General features: G+C 38.7%; 1 protein-coding gene across 5 annotated transcripts; it reads right to left on the bottom strand.

Moving 5' to 3' along the window:
* Window positions 1-522: 522 nt before the first annotated feature.
* Window positions 523-23136, bottom strand: LOC109624759 (protein mono-ADP-ribosyltransferase PARP6). 5 transcript variants are annotated; one of them, XM_020079654.2, is made up of 23 exons: window positions 22824-23136; window positions 21273-21430; window positions 20702-20779; window positions 18203-18297; window positions 16861-16921; window positions 16565-16655; window positions 16338-16404; window positions 15829-15978; window positions 13455-13605; window positions 12928-13059; window positions 12125-12220; window positions 11828-11920; window positions 11552-11677; window positions 11217-11282; window positions 10824-10891; window positions 10318-10366; window positions 10046-10158; window positions 8129-8201; window positions 6009-6078; window positions 4468-4547; window positions 4066-4129; window positions 3501-3585; window positions 523-2574 (listed from the first exon to the last, which is right to left on the bottom strand). In XM_020079654.2, the coding sequence occupies exons 2-23, from the start codon at window positions 21273-21275 to the stop codon at window positions 2472-2474; spliced, it is 1914 nt and encodes a 637-aa protein (XP_019935213.1). In that variant the 5' UTR covers window positions 21276-21430; window positions 22824-23136; the 3' UTR covers window positions 523-2471. The 5 variants fall into 5 exon arrangements, with proteins under 5 accessions (XP_019935213.1, XP_019935215.2, XP_019935216.2 ...); XM_020079656.2 differs by lacking the exons at window positions 21273-21430; window positions 22824-23136 and having other exon boundaries at window positions 16565-16580; window positions 20702-20824; XM_020079657.2 differs by lacking the exons at window positions 21273-21430; window positions 22824-23136 and having other exon boundaries at window positions 12928-12981; window positions 20702-20824.
* Between the last annotated feature and the right edge of the window lie 597 nt (window positions 23137-23733).

A 23733-nucleotide genomic window follows, 5' to 3' on the forward strand; every position in this document is an offset into this window, starting at 1 on the left:
CTAATTTATCTCTGTCTTTCCTTCATTCAATTCAGTTCAATTCAATGTATCATTCCTTCCTTCCATCGTAGCATGAATGCATCTTGTTTCCACATAAAAAATAAATGGTCTATTTTGTTTTGTGTGACTAACCTGCATTGTCACACACAATCCAGATAAAATGTGTTTAATTATATATTAATCATGTTACAATCAAATGCTGAACATAATGGCTTTGTGTGCTGATGGAAAGTAATTGATTGACGTCACTACATAAGGAAAAAGGTCAACAAACTTTGATCACAAAGATATTACACGCCACATATTATTATCATTATTAACTTTTTCAAGTGATTATAAATGAGAGAGTTATGAATACAAAGGGTAAATGTGGGGTTTTGATTTCCAGAGGAGACAAATAGAGCACAGGACTGGTGGTGCACGTATACAATGGTGGAGTAATGGAGCCCCCTTCTGTCTGAAATACAACATAACTCTGCATTTAATGGTCACACTGTTCTCCAGAGTCATAAAAAAGGAGACTTTATGTAAAACTGTGCAAAATCAGGCTTTATTCTTCTTTTTCCTCCTGCATTGTCGCCTTTCATCATAATCATAATCACCATCATTGTCGTTGACATCATCTCTGAAAACATTACTCACCAGAGACAGGGAGGCGAGAGAACAGATTCTCAAAGAGACTCAAAGCTCAAACCTCTTGGCAAAAAAAACAGGCATCAGTTTTTAGCACAGTCAACTGCACACACCCGTCTCTTTCTTTGCAAAATGGTTAAAGAAGTCCTCCCATTGTCCTTATTTACAGTTCGTTCTCTTTCAGTGCCTCAGAGTCCATTCAGTAGTCGGAATCTTTAGTTCCAGGAAACACTGAAAGCCCATATTAGTACAGACATAGTTAAGATGTTGAATATTATAGTTTTCCTGACTCCGTTAATATTTTTTTTACCCTCTTTTCCTCCACTGCTGCAGGTCCGAGGACAGTCCATTTCTCCAGCTTAGGCAAACTTTGAATAAGTGCAATGTCTAGTATAATGTCAAGAAAATACAAACCCACACATACATACATACGTACATACATACATACAGTACATGACTAACTGATAAACTTGATTAGCTATACAAGGTTCTCAAAGAGCTGCACTTTAATGCACCTCTGTAACATCCAGTGTCCGATAGGTCGGAGTGGGAGGGATGTGAGCTCACCTGGACTGGATACTCTCTGTAGATAGTTTGGTTAAATTGTCCATGTTTTTCTGTACAGTGAATTTTTGTTCATCCAATGAGAAGTGTAGATCATACACAAAGAGATTTATTGAAAAATAAATTATCGAAAGGAAAAAGATGCCTGATTAAACAAACTTATTTTTAAACCTATCTTTGTCAAAATATCAAGACAGGAGTGTATTTTCAGACAAATGCATGAATATGCAAAAATAATGTCCAGTGGAACACAGGCTACCCTCTGTAAAACAAAACAATGAATTAAAAGCGGAACAACAGTGGAATCATACCAACGCTTTTACATTACAGGGTCTAATCTCATTATTGTTAATCAAAAAATATAATTAAATAAAGATTTAAGGACATTTCACACGTTTGTCCAGTCAGATAGAAGTCATGTTTTTTTTTTGAGGAGCTGTGAGGTTTTGAAAGTGCATCATCGATCAGAACGGTCTTGATCCAGTCATGAAAAATCACAACACTGTTAACTGCTTTTTTTTTTTTTTTTTTTAACATTTGATAATCAAAGTGCCCATAGTGTACGTAACTACGCCTCGTTTACTGGACTCTGGCAGCTTCATCCAGTCAGACAAGGACAAAAACAACAGAGCGCTGCCTGCTCCCCGTCAGATTACCATAAATTCACAGAAGCTTAATTCATGTCTTTAGTTGAGGAAAATGAAATCAGAGATAATGCCTTCGTAAACACAATAAGATAACAAAGTTCTATGTGCATGTAAATCCATCCAACCACAAAGGGATTTAATTATTGTTTGGAATTCTTTTTTTTACTAGATATTCACAAAGAGAAATGATAAATAGAGATAATTAGTCCAACGGATCAGTGGAAGTGCAGCATGAAGGAGAAAGCCCAGTTGATCCAAGATTTGAAAGTGGGTGTGTGAATATATTGTACGTGTGGAGAGCCAGTGACTACCCTGGTTTTTTCTTCAGCAGAGTTACAGTTTTGTTGTTAGTGTCATGAACTGAGAAAAGCAGACAGACTTTGACCAGGCTCAAGTCTAACGGACGGTTAAATAAACATGTAGCGTGTAATCATTTAGGAACAAGAGGAGAGAGGGTAAAATGAGAGGACCAGCAAAAAAAAAAAAACTCTAGAAACAATGTGCTCAGGAGCTGCCTCGGCCTTCAGTATCAGGCCCGAGGTCCACTCGCCAAAACATTCGCTCTTTCAGCCTGCCTGCCTGTGTGCCTCCTCCAGAATCCGTCGGTGTGTCGCTGCTGAACCTCTATTAGCTGGAGTAGATCTGGGTCCCAATCACACGCATGATCTCCTTCTGAACCTTAGGCTCCTGGGTGTTGATGTTGGCATCTCCTACTTGGCCATCCTCATACCTGCACATGTTCATACAGAAACCTGGAGTTTGTATACAGTACAGCTACATATCATTCAGTATGTTTTATTACCCTGGGAAATAAGTAAAGTTTATTCATTTTTCTGTTGTGTTTTTCTCTACTATGTAGTAGTATAAGGGCCCCAGATGAATAAGTATAGTAGAATCTCATTTTATAAACAAGGCATAGTACTGTTGATAAAAAATAATCTTTGCAACTGAGTCTCCTTGAGTTACTCTTATACCTGCTGCAATTTTCAGTTTCAGACCTTGACCAGGCTCAAGAGAGAACTAACCAAGCTGGACCTCAACCTGACAGGAATTCTGTTTTTGTGTCCAAAGCCGATCAGGCACGTGCATGGTAAACATGGAAAACAAGTAGACACCCCAGCTGACATGACAAAGCCAAACTCACACATGCTTATCATTTGTATGCACACACTACAGTGGTGTAAGGTCTGACGCAACATATCATCTTGTTTTAATTCCAAACAAGTTGAATTATGTTTGTCTGTGATCTGAATAAGATTCTGGGCCGTCACAAAGCTTCTGATCCGAACTCTAACATCAGCAGCCACGATTAACCTGATGGACTCTAACACATAAAAAGAAATAATATTGAAAGTCTCTGACGTGATAGAAACCCAGTTTAGAGGAGCAGTCCCACCACTCAACCGTGAGCACAATTCATTCATGATCAGTTTAAAATGATGCCGAGTGATGAGGGATGACAGCAGCATGTAGCTTATAATAACTCTCCATTAAATTACCATCATGTGCAGTTTAACAGGTGAAACTGTGCAACCAGCGTAATGAGCGATCGTTTGTTTAAGGGTCATGATGATTTCCATTTTGCCTGCTCCCTGGTTGCCATGTATTAACTCAGGTATTAACTCTTTGGGGTTAAAAAGCTTTGGTGATACTCACACAAAAAAGAAGCGAGTACAGACGTGGTCGGAGACGGGACACACCCAGATGTTTCCATGTTTCTGCAGATCTTTAGATGTGATAACTGTTTCAAAGACACAAGCATATTTCACCAATAGTAATAACACTCTTATTATTCTATGATTGTATTAATGGTTGCTGTTGTTGTAGTGTTGCATTATAGATTCACACAACTATAAGGGCTTAAACTCAATTATCCTAAGTGATGCACTTTATTTCTTCTGTTTTTTAAAATGGTTTATGATAATTATGACCATATTATTATAATTGCTGAGATTTTTATATAATTCTAAATCATACATTGACACACAAGTAACTTTTATTAAGATTTCAATTGTATTAATTTATGGAATTTTCTTCCTGTTCTTCATTTCTTTTGTAGATCGTATTTAAATTTAACAAATGGGACGTTTTATTCATAAAATGTTTATAAAATAATGAATATTAATTACTTTTACATTTTATTAAACTTGTGCTTGTTAATAGACAGAATCAAACAATTCTACAAACTCTCTTTTATCTCAGCTTTATCAAATGTTCTTACCTTCACACAGAGCGATGCAGTTCAGGTTTCGACTCTGAAGAAACCTTGATTGTATTGGTCGGCTCTATTGAAAAAAAATTAAGAACAACATAAAGTAGGCTTTAGCAACTGAGCTGCTCCTGTAAATACCAATATCTAACTGAGCTCTAACACCAATAGTTACATAATAATTGAATCTAATTTAATTTAAACTTATTTTACACATTTTAAATTTAATTCTTCCTTTTGCTCAACAGTTCTCATCTGGAAATCAGTGTTGTTTTCTCTCAAAGATATAAATTGTCCTGTGTCTCTGCCCCTTAATTTTGTCTTTGGTTGCAATAGGAATCTGGAATCATGTTGCCCGACAATATATGACTTAATAAATTCATTAAGTAACGATGTAATGTGTCATGCTCTCACCTGTGGTATGGTGTTCATGCGGTTGTAACGCTGCACCAGTTCATCTTTGGTGGGCATGCGGTGCTGTCCTTTCCCCATTCCTGCAAGAAGCAAAAGCACACAGAGAGTAAACAACCCTCAGTCAGAGCGACCTTACCTCGAGTCATTCATGCTGTGAAAAAGCTGCCTCTAGTGGTCTCCAACGCCTTGTAAAGATAAATTATTACCCACAGTGCTCACCTTCAGATCAAGGTTACTGGCCCAAAATGCTGTTGAACATTTCTACATGAGAAAAAACTCCCAAATGAATTTCAGCATCATAAACAAAAGTGGGTACAGCATGTACAGCTGTCATACCTTTTATCAAGAAATGAGCTGAAACTCAATATTCTTTAGAGAGTACAATTATCTATAATAATCTAAATAACTGGGTTTGATCTTGCAAGAGCAGATAAGACCAAATGGATTCAAGACCAGAAATGTTGCATCAGTCTTGAGCTAACATTCAAAAATTCCAACGTTAAAGCTGGGAAACCATTGTAACAGACGGGCCCTGGTTCCAATCTGCTAACCTGCTGACCACAATACCAGCCTCTGACTACCATTGTACATCCTGAAATCAAACTTTTGAATTTGGGTTCAGCAGAAATAAAACATGACTGACACTTTTAGAACACCTCTGGTTCCTGAAGTGAATTTCCTATTCGTTTCCTCCACTGACATTTCAGAAAATCTTTATAAAAGGATTTTTAAGGCCGACCAGCTACAAGATGAATGTGACAATGAAACATTTGATTCGGAGAAAATAAATGTAATTGACACTTTCATCATCTCTAAATTACATCAGTGTTTTAGAGAGGGAAATCATGGTTGCTTTGAGGATGACGTAATAAAACGCTAAATGATCTGATTGTAGTTGACATGATTTTAGCAGTTGTGGTAAACATTTCCATGGTAAAAGTGAGCTCCACCAATCTGAGATGTCACAATTACACCTGAGGATCATGGGTAGTGTAGTACGTCTCCTTGACATTGTGAATAAAACACGGTTTTCTTAAAATGCAGTTGATATCATAAGACAATCTTGTATGTTATAGATCTACATTGGATGGTAACAATATTATGGCTGATAATCAAAAGCTTTATTCAGAAAACGAATACGATGTTTACTCCCGGAACCACGTTGTTGAGCTCTATAAACAGGAACTCATGTACTAAAGGTTTAAATGGTTGTACACACCCACCCCACAAAAACAAACCAAATAGCTAAAAAAGCACAAAGTAACACACACAAACCCACTGAGCAACAACAACAAGTATGGTATGGTAGGTGGCAGACAAGCTCAGAGGCCCGAGGCCTGACACCCATGATGAACACACAACACAGTGAAGCACAAGAGGATAGCATGGAAACTTCCCGCATGTGAAAATGAAATATTCCAGGATGATATTCAGGCCATGTCACACACAGAACACACAGAATCATGTTCACCATCACGATGGAAAACAGGGAAAAGGGGGCCCGGCAGGGTCTGATTGGCGAGGGATGATCCATCACCTACCTGAGTATCCAAAAGATATGCTGGAGATGGGGCTCAGATAGATGCCCTTTCCATACGCTGCCCCATGCAGCTTGGGTTTGAAAAGAGCAGGAAGGAAGGTTTGGGTCACTGAGCAGTTGCACAGGACGTCACACACTCACACACACGGTATGTGTACACTCACACTCAGCTTACTGTGTTTAAATCGTAGGAAATGATAGGAAGATATATCTCTTTCTGTAACATTTTACCTTGCAAATCCCACCACAGAGCAAACTGAATACATTCCACCCAAATGGTGGATCTCACATCAGGACAGCGGAGAGTCCACACATCTTCCACCGCAGGCTAAAAACACATCTCTTCCGACTATACATTGGTTAAGAAGATGATCTCAGTCAGGTTGCACATATATGTCGCACTTGCATGTAGCACTTTGTATTTTGGCTTTTTTAAGCTAATTTACTTACATGATTCTTGCTGTTTTGAGTTTTTACCCTCATAGCTGAATGCACTTATTTGAAGTTGCTTTGGATAAAAGTGTCAGCTAAATGATATGCAATGTAATGTAATACATATAACAACACACATATACATAAACACATACAAAAAATCTAAAGATGGCAGGCAGTAACGTGCCGAAGAGAGAGAAATAGGTTGCATTATTCAAGTGATCTGAAGCATCTCCAATAATCTGCAGAGTCACACCGTTTATCTGTGGACATATTTTCTCCTTACAGCACAGTGCAGTCCAGCGAGGATCGTTTCATGCTCTTGAATTTTGCGAGTGAAATTTATGTATAACACGACCAGGTATTTAAGGAATGCTGGTGTCAGAAATGAGGCCACGGATGCTGGTTTGAGGATGAAACATGACATGAGGATGACAATGAACCTTCACACAAGGATGGATGTCCGTGATGAGAAAGCACAAGTGCGACATGGAGAAGTGGTCGTGAGCTACAGTAAAAGAAACAAGAGGAAGAACAAAGAGCAACTTGATAGTTTGGGAATAAAAAAGCAGAGAGATGGAAGTCAGGACGAATCTAGGAGAAATGAAAGGAACGATGGGGGGTTGTGTGATGACTGGAGCTGCAGGCTAATGCCGCCTCCCTCCTCCTCTTCCACAATGACCTGGGGTGGTGGCGTCGAACAGGCAGGGATGGGTGGGTGCTTGTCATTGCTCAAGGTGAAACGGAGAGGAGAAAGAAAGAGGAGGCGGAAGAGCAGAGGGGCAAGATCAAAGATGGAGAGTTCAAAAAAGTTGGGAGAACAAAAGAAGGTGTGAATTAAACACATCAGCGTGATACAGCGATCACAGCCGACAAGATAGTTTCACAGATCCTTGAGATTTGAGATTTAATTGTGTTTAATCTTTTTTAAGGACGAGTTGGTGTATCAGTAATTATCCACCGTGCTGTGCTGTGCTCTCTAGCGCTCTATTAATCTTTTCTTGTTTTTGTTATATTTATCTTCTGCAGACCTGCATCACTAACTGCAACACTTAAAATGAAATGAAGATGCAGATTGAAGCAGGGGAGAATGGAATGTTGTTGTTTTTTGGTGTCTGCCTTGAAATGATCTTTTTGATCCTGATGTGGTCATTTGTAACAATCTGGTATTTTTTAATGAACTCTTTAATGATTCGAGGCAACTATCTGACCTTCAGATAATGAGGGGTGCCAGTTACTGACCTTATATTGAAGCCTTCCTTACTGTATTCACCCACAGGAAGGTACTCACTATCACAGAGCTTGTCCTTTGCATCCTTCAGCTTCGGACCTACCCTACTCAGTGCTCTAGGTGGTTGCCCCCTACAGGGCACACAGGGCAGCCTCCTGACATAACAGCTGACACCACAGCCCCCCCCCCCCCCCTTTGTCCCCCCAACAGGAAGAGACGTGCTGTCCGCTGCTGTCCGCTGCAGTAATAGTCAGAGAGCAGCCGACATTGGCCAGGAAAATCTCCCTGTGTGCCCTGCTCGCTATAGTGCCAAACGCAAAAGCTGATGAAAGGGAAGCTGGCATCCATTAACTGCAAAAATGAATCAGCCGGACAACGAGCCTGCTCTATCTGAGAGCAGGTTTACTGTCCGAGAGGAGATGCGTCGTAAATTCCAGCCAACTGCCAGGGTTACGTACCTGCAGTTTGGTATAAGAGGCATTGACTAGTCCATTTCTCAGAACAGAGTGCCAGTTCTCTATATGGGAACCACTAGAGCAAGTGTAGAGAGAGGGAGAGATAAGAAAGGAGAGATGAAACCAAGTGTTGTGTGATGCGTGGATCTCTCATGATGTGTGCTGGCTAGACCATGCTGGTCAAGAACATTGGAATTAAATGACACTGGTGCATCTTTTTATGTGACCTCTGATTCACTTAACAGTCTGTCCACCAACATCTGGAATTCAATTCAATTCAATAAAATCTGCTTTATAAATCTCCTATATGATATATAAATTATCAACACAAAGCAGTGACTGGGACTAGCTAGTGGCCATTTATAAAAATTATATTTATTGTTTGTAAATATCATAAATTATTAGTCTAAAGTAAGATAATATAATCCTTTGTTCGTCCCACAACAGAGAAATTTGCAATGTTACAGCAGCAACAGGGAGTCAAAATAAACATCAGTAAGTAATAGTAAATAAGCATGCCATACTAATTGTACAGAAATATAAAAATATAAATAAAATATAAAACCCTTATATATATATATAGTGTAAAAACAGAATATATACAGTATATATATATATTTGAACATAAACCATTTACTCTACTAAGCTGAGCTTTACAGCTTTTTAATCTTTATCTTTTAATTGTACATACCTATTTTTGAAAGTCTACTTTTTTAAATTCATGAGGTGGGCTGTCAGCATCTGATATTACAATTCTGGTACATAATTGTAGTCATCTGAATTTATATCATTTTATAGTGTGAAAACTTATTGACAACCCATTACTGTATTGTTTGTCTTAAATTTTTAACTACGAAAGCACATTATAACTGTGTTTTGAAAGGTGCTTTATGAATACAGTTTATAATTAATATTATTGAAATGGGCTGGTTAAATACATCCCCCAGTGAAGGTATCTGGATTAACTTAAAATAAGATGCAGTCAGTCGCCACAGTGCCATCTTGGCTCTGTTGTTATTCTTATGGAAAGTTTTAAAACTATGTAAGGTTCTTGTTCCTACAGCCTAATAAATAAACAAGTGGAAGTTCTTTAGATTCGCTTGTAAATCCCTTAAATCATAATTAAACATACTCTGGACATGCATTCATATTTCTAATCTCTTAATATCAATGTAAAATAATTGCTAACAAGCTGACTCACTATTTTTGGTATTTTCTGAGGATGATCAAGTTTGGAGAATTAATCAGCAGAAAGAGAGTGTTAACACTGCTCGTGTGTGAGCTGAACCGTGCAAGTGCCCAGATGGGCCGAGTGTATCTAAAATATTCAGCAGAGCCCCATCTGCTACAGTACAAGTGTCTATCCCACAGACACTGCTGGCTCCATGTGCTGGCTCAGCAAGGTGGTTTCTTTGTCCAAGAGAAGGACCACTGCTCTGTGCTGTTGTTTGTTATGGTTCCATAAAAATCTGCTCCATCCACAGCATAATGACCGGGTGTTACACTCGGACATGTTCCTGTGTGTACCACTGTACTGCTAAATTATGTATGCATGCAAGTATGCTTGATATGACATCAATTATTTACAGAATGTGATTTCTCATATTTCCTCTACAGCCACAAGTTTAACAATATAAAAACTACACATTAAAGCTAGGATTTAATGGTAATCCTGGAAAATCAATAGTAGGCTTCACTTTGAAAATATGCAACAGATACACCCCCTTTCATTAGCCCTCGTCAAAGCTACGCCCCAAAACACATGAACATGCACAGCCTGCACAGACAACTGCTAGAGGACGACTTTTCCATGACTCGCTTGCTAACGTCTGGATATCATTTCTGTTTCACTGGTGTATGTCTCTGTCTGTTAGTGATGGACAGGTACCCCAAAGTGGACAAAGGCCAAAGTGGACTCACTGGAAGGCGAAGGTGCTGCCGTATAACTTCTTGGCAGTGCGAAAACGAGCCTCCTTGGCCGGGGGACTGCTGAGCAGCAGGAACTGGTGGGAGGTGTGCATGAATTTCAGTTGCTGCCATGAGGAGATCACAGGGGACAAGTGAGGACAAGAGAGAGAGACAAATTGAAAGATTGAAAATGTGAGCATTAACAATCAAGTTGCTCATTGAAGATTTAAACAACTCATTAATAATAAAGGAGAGTTGAAGGGGATGCTATTCTGGTGTCCTACCCTACTGAGAGGCAGCTTGACAATATGAGACCTGTTACTGGAAATAATCCTGCAGAGAGAGAGAAGATCACACAATAAATAACATGTGAATTTAGCCAAATTTAAAGTTCCTGCCATTTGCTAACACCCTCGCACAAAAGCATGAAGAATGTTTCAAAGTTAATCGGTTCTGTTTCTTCATTATTGATGCTTCTATTTGCCAGTGAATAATAATAATAATCATCTATAGCATATCTGTAGCACTTATTGAAACCATGTTATACAGAACAAAATAAGACTTAATAAAAATATGAATGATTATATCATGACCGCATGACGGAGAGCCTATTTTTCCTGCTGAGACATATTAAAAGCTTTATTAATGTCTTCAGTATTAAAATGGTGTCCTTGATCATAGTTAATATCGCCAGTTTGACATGATCTCTAAGAAGTACTGCCGAATATTTTCTCTGAAACAAAGTCAAAGCAGATTAAATCCATTTTTAGGACAAACCCTGTTTACTCACCACTGCAGCAGCGGATGGGCCAGAGGGTCCAGTTTGTCCATCTGTTTCTTGATCTCCAGATATGAGCCCTGCGAACGCCACATAAAGCACGTGTTGTTGTCAGATAGTTTTCAGCATTTCAGCAGTAAACAGCAGAGTGAGTTAAAGTAACACAGACAAGATAAACTATATATTTATATACGGGTATATACTGTTCATATATAAAAACTGTCACTGTGAAGGGAAAGTCCACAACCACATGCAGCTTGACACAACAGTGGAAAAAACAGGACTGTGGAACCATAATTATGGTGGGCAAAGAATGAGGATTTTATATAAATGTAAAACCTTAAAATTATATTTACACACAATAAATCAAGTGTCCCTTTTTCCCCTCCCATTTCCACCTCGTACCTGGGTCATTTCCCGGATGGACATAACGCTATCCAGTGCTTTCTGCAGTCTCTCATAATTCTTCTTCTGTGTTCATTGGTTAAACCAAACATCCATTGTATGCAATGAGAGAGGGAGAAACATACAGAGATCTTAAATCACTTGCATGAGGTTAAAAATTGTTTTTTTTAAATGTTACCTATCCATCTTATAGAAAAAATGTTCAATGATCTCATGCATTATCTTACATAGCTATATCAGCAGTTTAATTTATTTATTTTGACACAAGTATATGTTTATCTTGGAATGAAATCCACATATTGAAGGCAATTAATTATGATTCAAGCAGTGCTGACCTTTGGGTTGAAGGCCAAGGTCTTGGGGTCATTGGGGTCGACGACTGATGGGTAGGGCTCAAAGATGATGCTTTTACGAGGAGACTCAAGAGCTGCTCGACACATAGCCACAAGTAGGTCCACCACCTGGAAAGACGGAGGTTTTACATTTATAAATCTTTTATTTATAAATGTAAATCTTATACCTAAGCTATATATCATATACTATATTGAATCTATCTTTTTATTATATTATATTTTTTATTAAATCTGCAATGTACTATGTGTTGCTGTCACCTCTGCTCCAGTGGCCACTTCCTCTGCAGCTCCTGACATCACACCCAGAGTGTAGAAGGAGAACACACACAGCTCCCTGGTGCACACTGCAGGCTACATTAACACACCAAGACACAGAATAATGAAATAACGCTAATTTGAATGTATATTACACAGCTAGACAAACACAAGTACACCTGCTAACACATGGACTGACACAAACTATCTTGTTAACAGGATCATTTATTAATAAATGTCACATTTTGGGAAAGGTTGTTTAATCTCTCCTCTATGTTTCTCTTTCTCTGCCTGCGTTACCTTCAGCATGGATCCATTCTGAAAGACGTGCTGTTCGTCACAGACCACGCAGTACTCGTTGAGTGTGGGGATCCTCTGCTCTGAGTACTTCATTATCTGTCAGGAGAAAAGCATAGTTGTGCACTGCCGCATAAAGGAATAAAGAATTGTTTGGCAGAGGAGTTGTCACAAATTACAATTTTGCACTGCAGCTACTGCTGGCTTAGAGTGCTGGGAGGTCCCTGCTCATAAAATGCAGTGTGGGTCCCCATAATTTGCCTTTCCAACTACCAGCATACACACAATGCACAGCTTAGGGTCCTCACATTCATGTAGATTGTAAGGTAGGCTCTAAATGTTGATAATATACAGCACATACAAGAATTACTCTGCCAAGGAGATTACATTTTTTAACCTCTGGTAGTTAGTTTAAAAGCAAAATTATGCAAAAATCCAGGATTCCCCCTTGATGTTAAATCTGGTGTGTTTAAGTAAAAAGTATCTAAAAGTGTGTGCACTTCGGTACGGCTGGATTGGATTTGATTGGACCGTTTGGTTTTTGGTGGTGGTATGCACTCTACTTAGCGCCATTGGAGTTATGAACTGTACTTAAGGTCCTGACCTTCTATGTAAAGTGCCTTGAGATAATGTATATTATGATTTGGCGCTATACAAATAAAACTGAATTGAATTGAACTTCCTCCTTATACAAATTCCCATTGGTCATTGGTTTTAAATGCGGGAGAATACACTAGAGAGGACTCTCACAAGACATGGTGTATAAGTGCTTCTTCAAGTGATCTCTAATCTCCTTAAGGTCTAACCTGCACTAAGAAGCCATACTCCAAGGTAGGGATGTTCTTGCAGTGGCCGCCCGCCTGGGATGAGAAAAACAATTCAATCAGCTGCCTCGTGGTAATCTGCGCTGGGGCCCTGGCCGCCGGGACAGCCACAGTCTGATGAGTCAAGTGAAGACAAAGCATTATGGGAAACGGTGCAGCAGCCATGTAATGGTAAGGGCAGGGAAAAGACTCGGGTGGGGGAACAGTGCGGGTGGCAGGTGACTAAGAAGGAGGGTCAGAGCGGGTCACAGTGGATTAAGAGACAAAGATACAGTGCCTTAAAAACAGCATATATATTTTTACATTTACACATTAAACATGTTTTTCAGGATCGTGGTTCACACTGAACAAATTATAATCAAATCAAAACTTACAAACCAGTGTAAGTAGTGTAGTATTTACAGTTTCAGTGTTGTGACACATTAAGAAATGTTAGGGAGACACACCAAAGGCAACAAGATGAATCTGGCTGAATAAATAGCTGCTCATTCATTCTGACTGGCACTGACCTGGCTGTTTGGAGGATAACTGTACAGCTCGCCTTTAGGGTTCTTCATGGTACATGAGATGGAGCGGTTCATCAGACGGGTCACTCTCAGCTCAGGGACACTCAGCTTCCCTTTTAAAACTGTGTCTTGGATCAGAGGGAAACTTGGAGACCTGGTAAAAAGCAAGACACAAAACATTTGCATTAAAAGGAAATGCTACTACTGGTGTTATCTACATCTTTGTAAAACGTTTATTTACCATTAACTAGTTGTTCATTAGCGTACATATTGGATCTTTATTTGTCAATATTCCAGCTTATTAAAATAGCTGTGTGTGTTTTTTAGTTTTTTTTCAGTTTTACTTTTGTCTTTTAGTTTGAAGCGGGGAAAACTTTGGAGTAGGGGACCTGTGTGGGGTAATAAGTACCTTACTACAGTACTAGTAAAGTAATTATGAGCAAGACCTCACTTATATATTCTATAGACTTGATTCAGACTTAACAACTTTATTATTTTATTTGAACCCTAACACTTGTAATTTTGTATTTTTGTATATATTTATATATATATATATATAAAAGAAGAAAATGAGTTAAGCATGAATACAACATTAATAAGTGTTTTATGATGAATAATAAAGAGACAATATGTTATGTGTACGCTAACCAATAAATAGGTGCACCTTATTAAAAAGTGGTACCTAAAAACTTAACAATAAACAGTTGTTTGGCTTCAACGTGGGAAGGGTTTGGCTTACACTGCTAAATTATAAATATAGCTTATTATCATAATTATTATAATGATCCTATGAATAAAACCTGAATTATCAATGACATCAATGACATCTCCTCAGCTGTCTAGTGAAAAGTTTTTTGACAGTATCTGAAGTCGCTAACTGTTAAAAAGAACAAGAACCAGTGTTCACTTTCAGCATCACTCAGGGTATGATCCATGTACCCTCTTGACATGAGACTCCTGTCAAGTCATAAGGATGTCAGACAGCCTGGTAGTTAGTGAGGCTGACGTCCAGCGAGTGGGCCGAGACTCAGTCCCTGTGCACCCATAACTGTCAAAGCATCTTGAAGTAAGACAGAGGCCAGGGAGAGGACCTCTCCCTGAGGGAAACTGGTTGTGTTTGTGTCAGATTTTGAATTTTAGTCAATCCACATATTGTGCTGTGTCAGAGCCTCCTTTGCTCGGCTCGTCATCAATGCTACGCTTCACCTTTCACAGACAGAAGGGTATAAAGTGTTTTCAACACTATCTTTACAGTTTGTTGACCAGAGTGATACGTTTTACTCCGATCCCTCAGAAATCTCCTGTCTTGGAAAAATAGCTTTCTTGTAAGTGTCTAAAATCTACAGCACCATTCAGGATCTGACAGATGTGATGCTGTGGACAACATTCACCATGAAACTGGATAAACAGCACGTCTCCAGAATAAAGATGAGATCTTTTGTGAGCAGAAGTAGACTGAATCACACAAGTTTAGAGATGCACAGTGTACTGTGACACAGTGACCAATCATAAGCTCTTTCTAAATCATTACCAACCAATTGTAAATGGACAAAGTTAATCAGCAAAAATTTACACAACCTGAAAAAAAAACAAAAATATACCATAGATTTTTTCGCAAATAATGCTGTTCTAATGTACTTAAACATGAGGAATCAGGTGTTTTTGCTTAGATGAGTTTGGCCCCATCCTCCCATTCAGACCAATATCCATCCTTCCTGAAACTAGTCAGTCATGTGACAAACATTAATCTAAAATGAGGTGGGTTGATATGTTCACTACCATGAGGAGCACCCAATGGGAATGCCGCTTAAGCATTTTCATAAACAACCAAGATGGCTGCCGTTGATAAGGAGAGAGGTCTGCTGTCAAGACAGTTTAATATTTTCTCTGTTTGAAGAACAGGTGTGATCGGTTTATATTTTTCAGTTTTCCTGATGCTGTGATGGATTGGAGGTCTGCTCTGCAACCAATTAACAAATGCAAATTGGTGTGCAGAAAAATTCAACAAAAACAGAGGCACTTTCTCATCTTGCTGTTTTGCCTACTACAGGGTACTTTGACTCTGGAAAATGGTGATTGAATCCATTCCCATCGCAGAAAAAAACAGACGTCAGTTGGCGTTAGTGGGTTTTATGACCAATGGAAAAGTGGCAGACTAATGACAGAGGCTGAATTTGCAATGAAATGAAAAAAATAATGCATTTGTGTTGGCTGTATCAGTTTTCAGATAACTGTTCATAAAAAAACATTTTTTTTTAAACTGCACTATATCAATACAGTGCACAGGGGTAGAACTAACCTTTTTAAATGTTAAAAAATATATATTGGACAGCACTCTGATAGCTCAGATAGCTGAGAGAGAGAGAGAGAGACCTACTTGGGTATGGGGGAGAAGATGCTGAGCCCGGCTCGGAACTTCTTGATGGTCCCTCCGGCTTTGAACCAGCTGTGCCTCTTCTCCTGCTGGGCCTTGAGGAACTCATTACTGAGGTGCTTCCACTGCTGAGAGGTGAACGTGCTCAGGATCCTGCCATGTGACGAAAACAGCACGGCAGGGAGTGTGAGTGGCAGAGGCAGTGGGTGGATTATTACTCTTTAAATCAGATTCTGTTTGTCACTGGTGAACATTGTTATTTAGAGTGAGTGGGCTGGCCAACCAAAGGATTACTAAGAGGGATTAAATGTTTATGCCTCATACATCTATTTTGTCTATTAATGATTTTAGAATCAAAAATACGAAACCTAAAATTCTTATTCTTATTTAAAACCTTTGATTTAGCAAAATGTTACTGTTTATAGAAAACTAAGATTCAATCATGAACTCTACAATGTACGATTTTACTGTAAAAAATATTGGTGTTCAATAAAACAGCTCATATAACTCACTTTTTGAGCTGCAGGCCCAGGCTGAAGCCTTCTTTATTGGAGGGCTGGAACACTTCGACTGACGGCTCTGTGTAAAGATGACTAACATTATTACACAGTGTACAGACTCACACATACTCTCCCTATCGTGTAGCACATACTGTACTCACCTCCCACGCTCAGTGAGTAGCACAAATACCTAAAGTCCCTCCTAGAAAACCAACATCCACACTGACATCTTTACTCACCAGGTCCATCGAGGTACTGAGAAAGAGAAAAGCGCAGTCTCAGAATAATGGGCTCTGTTCTGATAACTTTCCAAGCTGTCGCAACCTCCTCCTGAGTCAGACACACACACACGTACACACATACACACACATATACAGAGTTAGCACCCTAATTAAGGCCATTTCTCATTACATAAATAAATCATGAGCACATGCTGCATCATAAGGGATGTGTTACTTTGCAAAATGTCAAAGTTAGAATAGTAATCGGCAAAGATGGAGGATGTGCCCATGCAGAAAAAATTATGCTGACTCACGTCTAAGAAACCGATGTTAATGTGAAGATCGATGTCCACGTCATCGATGGTCCCATACTCTCTGTTCAGGGAGAAAACAAGAGACACGGTTAATTATATCTTCATTTAGTTTTTTTCTTCTGCACATTTTTTGGTTACTACAATTCTTTCAATTCAGTCAAATTCAGGACATTTATACCTACATTTACCTTTTTTCAAATGTTCATACTTATATTAAAATTGAAATATTCAATATTCAAATTTTTTTGCATTTTTTTGGAGGTGTTCAACTCAAAAACCTTCAGCTCTTTGAACGGTGTCTACTTCTTCATATTTTGTTTGAACCAAATTTAAACTTTCATTAAGTTTGTTGGTATCGTATATAACAGTTTCTATAACAGTATAATCACTGTTTAAGTGTTTCAGTATTTATGCTATATTTCTGATATTTTGGGATTTTATAATGAGTGTGTGAGTCTGTTTCAGCTTCAGTGGTGACATCTTCATGCACTCTAGGATTTTTTTCTACTATTTTCTATTTTTGTACTTCTTCTCTTGTAGCTCCTTCATCTTTCACTTCACACAGACAGATTTCAGCTCATTTTGTGGATGAATTTCTGATCTTTCATACAGTGTGCTTGAAGCAATAGGACTTATGATCTATTTACAGTGGCACCATCAACAACCAGAGGAGCCTTCACCAGCCACATCGACATCAATGTCCTCTCTATCTCTTGATCAAAATCATCATTGGGATTTTATAACTGTCACATCTCAGTACTTTTTTACACAATCAAAACAAATCTTACATCTGTGTTCGGTAAAGCTTAACAGCACTCACTGAGACACACACACATGCGCATCTCTCTATAGTATAATCCCCTAACCCCTTACCCTAACCTAAACCATCACAACTAAATGCCTAACCCTAACCTTTACCCTTACCCTAAAACCAAGTCCTAACCCTAAACCCGCCAATTTATTTTGTGAGGACAAGCCAAAATGTCCTCACAACGTCAACATTTTCCTCACAATGATGGTACTCCCCCCCCCCCAACCCCAAAGCATTTTCAGCAGGAAATGCCTTTTCTTGTTCATCATAAATATCTGATGCATTACACACAAGGGAGTATAATAACAGTGGTTAGCTATTTTCCTGGCAGTGTCTCGCATAAAATTGGTGTGTATAATGTATTTGAATCATGCATTTTAATTTGTGCTGCATAACAAATTAAGAATAGCCAGCAGACAGATTCTTATTTCTATGTGGTACTTTGATTTATTTCAAAAATCGTATAGTATAGGAGATAAAAAAAATAGTATAGGAGATATATATGTGTGTGTCTGCGTATTTGTGTGGTACCTGACAGACACAGCACTGTCAGTGTAGATATCTTTCACTGCCTCGATGTCAGCATCCAGTTGAGGGTGACGATACAGGTCAGCAGCACAGCTCCCCTGCAACAAGCCGAACATCAGCACTGAATTTACTACACATTCATCCTCCATGCTCCAAATGTCTTTATTGGAATTTTGAAATTATTTTACTCTGGTTGTTATTTCACATAATTAATAATACAATAGTGGGTATCATTAAATAAGAACTGTCACTGTTTCATTTGGTCTGGTCAAGTTTTCTTTCATAGTGCTACTACCTGGAGTGACAGATGTTGTATTCAGTTATTTATTCTGCGTAACTTCTCTGCTTACTCAAATATTTTAACTATTTATTCATGAGTTTGAGCCATTGAATTTCATCATTTACTGGTACCTATTTCAACCATTAAGCCTTACATGCTTTTAATTCCATGTTAAGCTAAATATACCCAGTTCTCTATTATTTTAGCAGAATGTTATCAATTTTTAGCTACATCTCTGCTCACTTGCTATTTTAAATGCAATCTGTTAGAGGCATTATGAGAAAAACTAGTTAACAAGAGTACGCTTTAAGTAACATTCAACACAAGTAGCGTAATTCAACAGTCTGACCCTATTTACCTTTATTTTCTGTGATCCCAGTTGGAAAATGTCGGAATTGTCCTTTAAGGATGATTTGCAATGTATTCGATGCAATATCAAGCACATCCCATATTAGCAATCAAAATCAGTTGCATAGTTGACAGGGTGATAAGGAGGAAGACTTGTAAACAGACTGCCTGGAGCAAGTCTTGTAAAGTGGAATGCTTTGACATAATCAGGATTTCACACAGTGGATATTTTTTTAAATAAAAATAAGTTTAATTGTATTTGTATTAAACTTTTTATGTTCTGATTTGTAATGTTCTGACTTGAGGACCTTTATAAAGAGCATTTTCAAGTATGAGGAGTAATAATATTAGTTGACCCAAGTCCGTCACATGTTACCGGTGTCTAGACTTGAAGTCAGACTCTCGTCTCCTCAGCTCTGAGTGTGTGGAGCAGATCCCACACTTTCATCTTTATCTTCACTGCGCCGCTTTCATGTTCTCTGAGTGCATAGAAATGAGCTTTAAGTCCCAGACTGGATTTAAATTTCAATCACAGGACTTGGAAGATAACAGAAAAAAAAGATGACTGACAGATTAAGATCTCCTGTGGAAGTGAGGCACTGAACTTTACGAGATGAGATGATACATTAAATTGTGGCCGTGGAAATGAATTTGGCAGCGCTGCTCATGATAGACACTTAAGGTGGTACAGGGTGGTAGCACTAAAAAAAGTACTTTGACACCTGATTAGAGAGAAAATGCAAAATTCTTTCCAGAACCTGATTTGTACTTCAGCGTTAAATGTCATATTTCGCCACTGTCAGCTTACAAAAAATCCTATTTGCTCCTAAACTGAAAATGCTGACACACTTCTCACATTTTAACAGAATATTCAGCTTCACAAATTGAAATATTCGCCCTTCGAGCAGTGAGGCATTAGGATGGAAATGTCAGTCCACTAGTCCATCTGTTCTGCATTCCCAGAGTAAGATATCTCAAACTGCCATGACATTTGGCCTAGATATTCATGATCCAACAGTATTGTTATTATTTTTGATGAACTCTAACTTATTGTCTTGCAACACTAACACTAACAGAATGAAAAGCTGCAGCTGGTGTAATGCCAAACTTGATAGAAGAAGATTTATGTGTTTGGTAACCTTTCCATGAGCACCACCATTAAACTAAAATATCAACTTGTACAAAACATGTTATAATTTCATTGACATATTGCCACAAGGATTAATTAATTTTAATAACTCCTTAGACCCCCATATTAAATTATATATTTTCTCCCCTGACAACTGAAGCTTGAACAATAACAAAACTATCAAAATCTTGTTTGGTCTGTTCATCGCTATTATCGCATGGATGAAATTGACTCCTCATCCTGTAAAGGCTGTTGGTCTTCAGATGTTTTTATCTTGTCAAATTATAATGCTTTTTCTTTCCGATTAAAATAATTTTTTTTTAAAAACACGTCAACATTGACTAGCATTAGTGAGGAAAACATAGGCTGGAAAGATACAAATTTTCATATCAGCTGGTTTCAATAATTATCAGAATAAATGTCATATTATTATGTCTTTTTAAGTTTAAAGACTAATTGTTGTTCCAGAGTGAAGGTTCTACTTTTAAACTCTATGGGCAGAGAAACAACTGACATAAAACAAAACATTTAACATTTCTGAGGTAGTTCAATAGATGTCTTACATCTCCTCGCTGTGCATCCACAATGCATAAGCAATGTATCTATATTTATTGAACCTTTGTTATATTTATATTGATAAAAACTATATTGTAATAATTAGTGATATTGTTTTATTGCCCAGCTATGACACCAAAACACCAGATTGAGCATTGAGCTTGAGGAAAGGTAACAGCCTCTTCTCTACCTGAATGCCATACAGGAACTGCTCCGACTCATTCTCCCCGTCCGACTCCTCGTCTGTCCAACACTGGCCTTTGATGTCCTGTGGGCCCACACATTGTGCAAAGGCCATTATAGTGGAGCGGAAAAAGAAAATGCGGCCCCTTTCATCATCCCTTCATCTCAAATCCTTTTTCACATGTCCATATTTAGCCTCATGTTCAAGAGCATCAAAACACTGCTTTAAATAGCATCTCAGAGGGACAGACAAAGAGATGTGATAAATTTCCAATAAACAGAATGTTCTTTGAATTCTGCCTTCAAAAGAAGAATCAACTGACAATTACAAAGGGATGAGTTCATAAAAATACATTTTCTAAAATAAAAATAATCATGTCTCTTGTCATTTTCAGGAAAATCTGAAGCTTGAAGGTTCTGTTGCATAAACTTACTTACTTAATTATGCTAATATATCATTTACATGTCTATAGAAGGTCTGCACCTGAGTTAGTAGCCACAACAATATAATCTGCCACTTTCTACATCTTAAACAATAACATAAATGGATGACTCAGCTTAATCAGATGCTGTCTTACCATTGGGTCTTGTGTTCATAGGGCTCACTCAGACAGGTTTAGGCCTGTGAATGCTGCCAACCATTTCAGCCTTTTTCCAGATGGAAGGAACGAGAACAGAAAACCGGAGAGCTTCGACTGACCACCCCTCTTTCTCACACTCTATAGGGCTGCACAACCTATGGAGAAAAATGCATTAAAAAACAATAAAAAGGAGGAAAAACATGAAACAAAGAGGCCCTATCCAGTGATGCCATGCTTTGTAAACGGTGCCCTCCTCCTCTTTTTTTTCCCTTTAAAAACGTCTGCACTTCACCTTGCCATGTATCCTAGCAACAGCCATCTCTGCCTCCTCTCAGAGTGGCATTAATCACTGTGCTGAGTGTGTGGGAGACATGTGCTGTACGTTCAGGGACCATGATGTCTCCATTTCTTTGTTTTGTATTTTCTTTGTTTTATCCCAGGAACTTCATCTTTTAATATAGATGCAACAAAGGTTGGCATACAAATATGGCTGTGCAGCAAAAACAGAACATGAGCTGATGTCATTGCACTGTTGGTCTTTTTCTTTGTCTGGCAAATACATTCAAGGAAATCTTGCAAATGCTTGATTTCCTGGGTTAGCAATAGGAGAGGACACTGTGGCTACATCATTTCAAGATTAAAAAAAACAAAACAATGTTACATAACAACACAATGATTTCCTAATACAGGAATAGTTGCAGCTATTAAGAGGGAGAAAATAAAGATCTTACATTTCATAAGGCCAAAATGCAACATCACTGCTGACATGACAAAGGCAACCACAGTACACTCTGTATTATAGCGGCCCATTAGGTTTTGTGTCAGACATGTAAACACTGAGCTCGGTGTCTTTAAGCTAAAGATACTTATTTCAGCCTGCTCTGTCAGAATGCACATTTCAGTTTACACGTTTTAGTTCATATTAAACCAAAATAATGAAGAATATATTATATATATCAGGACTGGATCGTAAGGCAAACAAAGACTAGAGGGAGTCATAGCTCAACACTACAAGGCAGAATACCCAACACAAGTGTCATGCATGAAAGCATCTACGCTTTATATGGGTCAATTTAATTACAAGAAACCTACTTATTCATTTTCTATTTGTTTTCTTTGTACATGTCTACTGAAAACCATCCTGTCCTCATATTGGAAGTGTGGTACTTTTTGTGTCTCCCTTCTTTTCCTCATCACCATCTCAGACATCAACTGCACCCAATTAGACATGGCTCCCTCGTCGTTGCCACATCTTTACCTCCTCTCAGTTTTTCTCCTGTTTATCCCTGCTGCCCTGCCATGTCCTCAGCCCTGCTAGCATCTACACCACCCCACACACGCCATTCCCATAGCCCCTGTCGTCTAACATACCATCGGTCTCCAGCAAACCTTAACCCCCCAACCCCCATCCGCCGCCGCCACCACAACCGTCCCCATTTCCCCCTTCTGATAACTATTTAACACAAACACAGATGCAGTCAGGCGGATTACCCCCTCCCCCCTGCACTCTGCAGCCCCCCACCACCCCATCCATCCATCCGCACTTACCTCCACAGAGGATGGAGACTTGGATGCTGTCCTTGCCTCAGCTGCTCCCCCTCTTAAAGGGCACACCTGCCTCTCTGCTGCGGTGGCTGTTTTTCCACTGAAATGAGAGCTGACAATGAGTCCATCAAAATAAGATATTTAGAGAAAGCAATCCTCCACATCTGTAGTGTCTGCCTCTCAGTGCTCTCGGTGGTGTGTGTCTGCAAGCAAGCCAGCTGGTGTGTGTGTGCGAGAGTGTGTGTGTTTATCTATTGCAGATCTCTGCTCCTGCTGCTGCTGCTGTCTTATATTTTGCCTGACAACACTGAGGGGTCTGAGCATGCTCACTGAGCCAGTCATGTGACCTGCAGCTGACTGCGCTGCTGCTGAGAAATGACAGAAAAGATGGCTCTGCTCCTGCCTATGCCTCTTCTCCTGTATGTTTATGTGTGAGAGAGAGAGTCTGATTTCATAAGTCAGCGTCTATTAATGTGCAATTATGCTTTGAAGGCTGGTTTATATGAAGTGCTTTCAAGTACTGTGTATAAATTCATACAAAAACCAAAGAAAAAAATGCACAATGAATACATTTAAGCATTCAATATTCAAACTATAATAAAAAGAGTGATACAAAAATGTACAATATAGTTATGTTTCCATGGCATGTTTAAAAACAAATCTAATTGAAGACTAAAAATCTACCAACCTGCTGTTAGACTGTGTCCTTGTGTGCAGGTGGGAAACAATGGTCATTGGGCCTTTGAGCTAATCAGCATAAGCCTCATTATCTCATGGTATCTATTAGAACTGACTTAAAGAATGGATGGATTAACGACCAGGTGTTCAGATAACTGTCTGTCTACTGGCTGCAGACAGGTTCGCATGAACAGATCTTCCAAACAAAAAGGAAGCTGACACTGATGGTTGAATA

The sequence above is a fragment of the Paralichthys olivaceus genome, chromosome 1 (assembly GCF_024713975.1).
Source record: "Paralichthys olivaceus isolate ysfri-2021 chromosome 1, ASM2471397v2, whole genome shotgun sequence".
NCBI classification, from domain to species: Eukaryota; Metazoa; Chordata; class Actinopteri; order Pleuronectiformes; family Paralichthyidae; genus Paralichthys; species Paralichthys olivaceus.

Coding starts and splice junctions, on each gene's coding strand:
- LOC109624759 (XM_069516062.1), bottom strand. CDS start 20,809: ATGGCCTTTGCACAATGTGTGGGCCCACAGGACATCAAAGGCCAGTGT. Junction 13,606..15,828: donor ATCTTCTCCCCCATACCCAA/GTAGGTCTCTCT, acceptor GCTTTTTACCAG/GTCTCCAAGTTTCCCTCTGA. Junction 2,575..3,500: donor TGTACTCGCTTCTTTTTTGT/GTGAGTATCACC, acceptor GAACATGTGCAG/GTATGAGGATGGCCAAGTAG.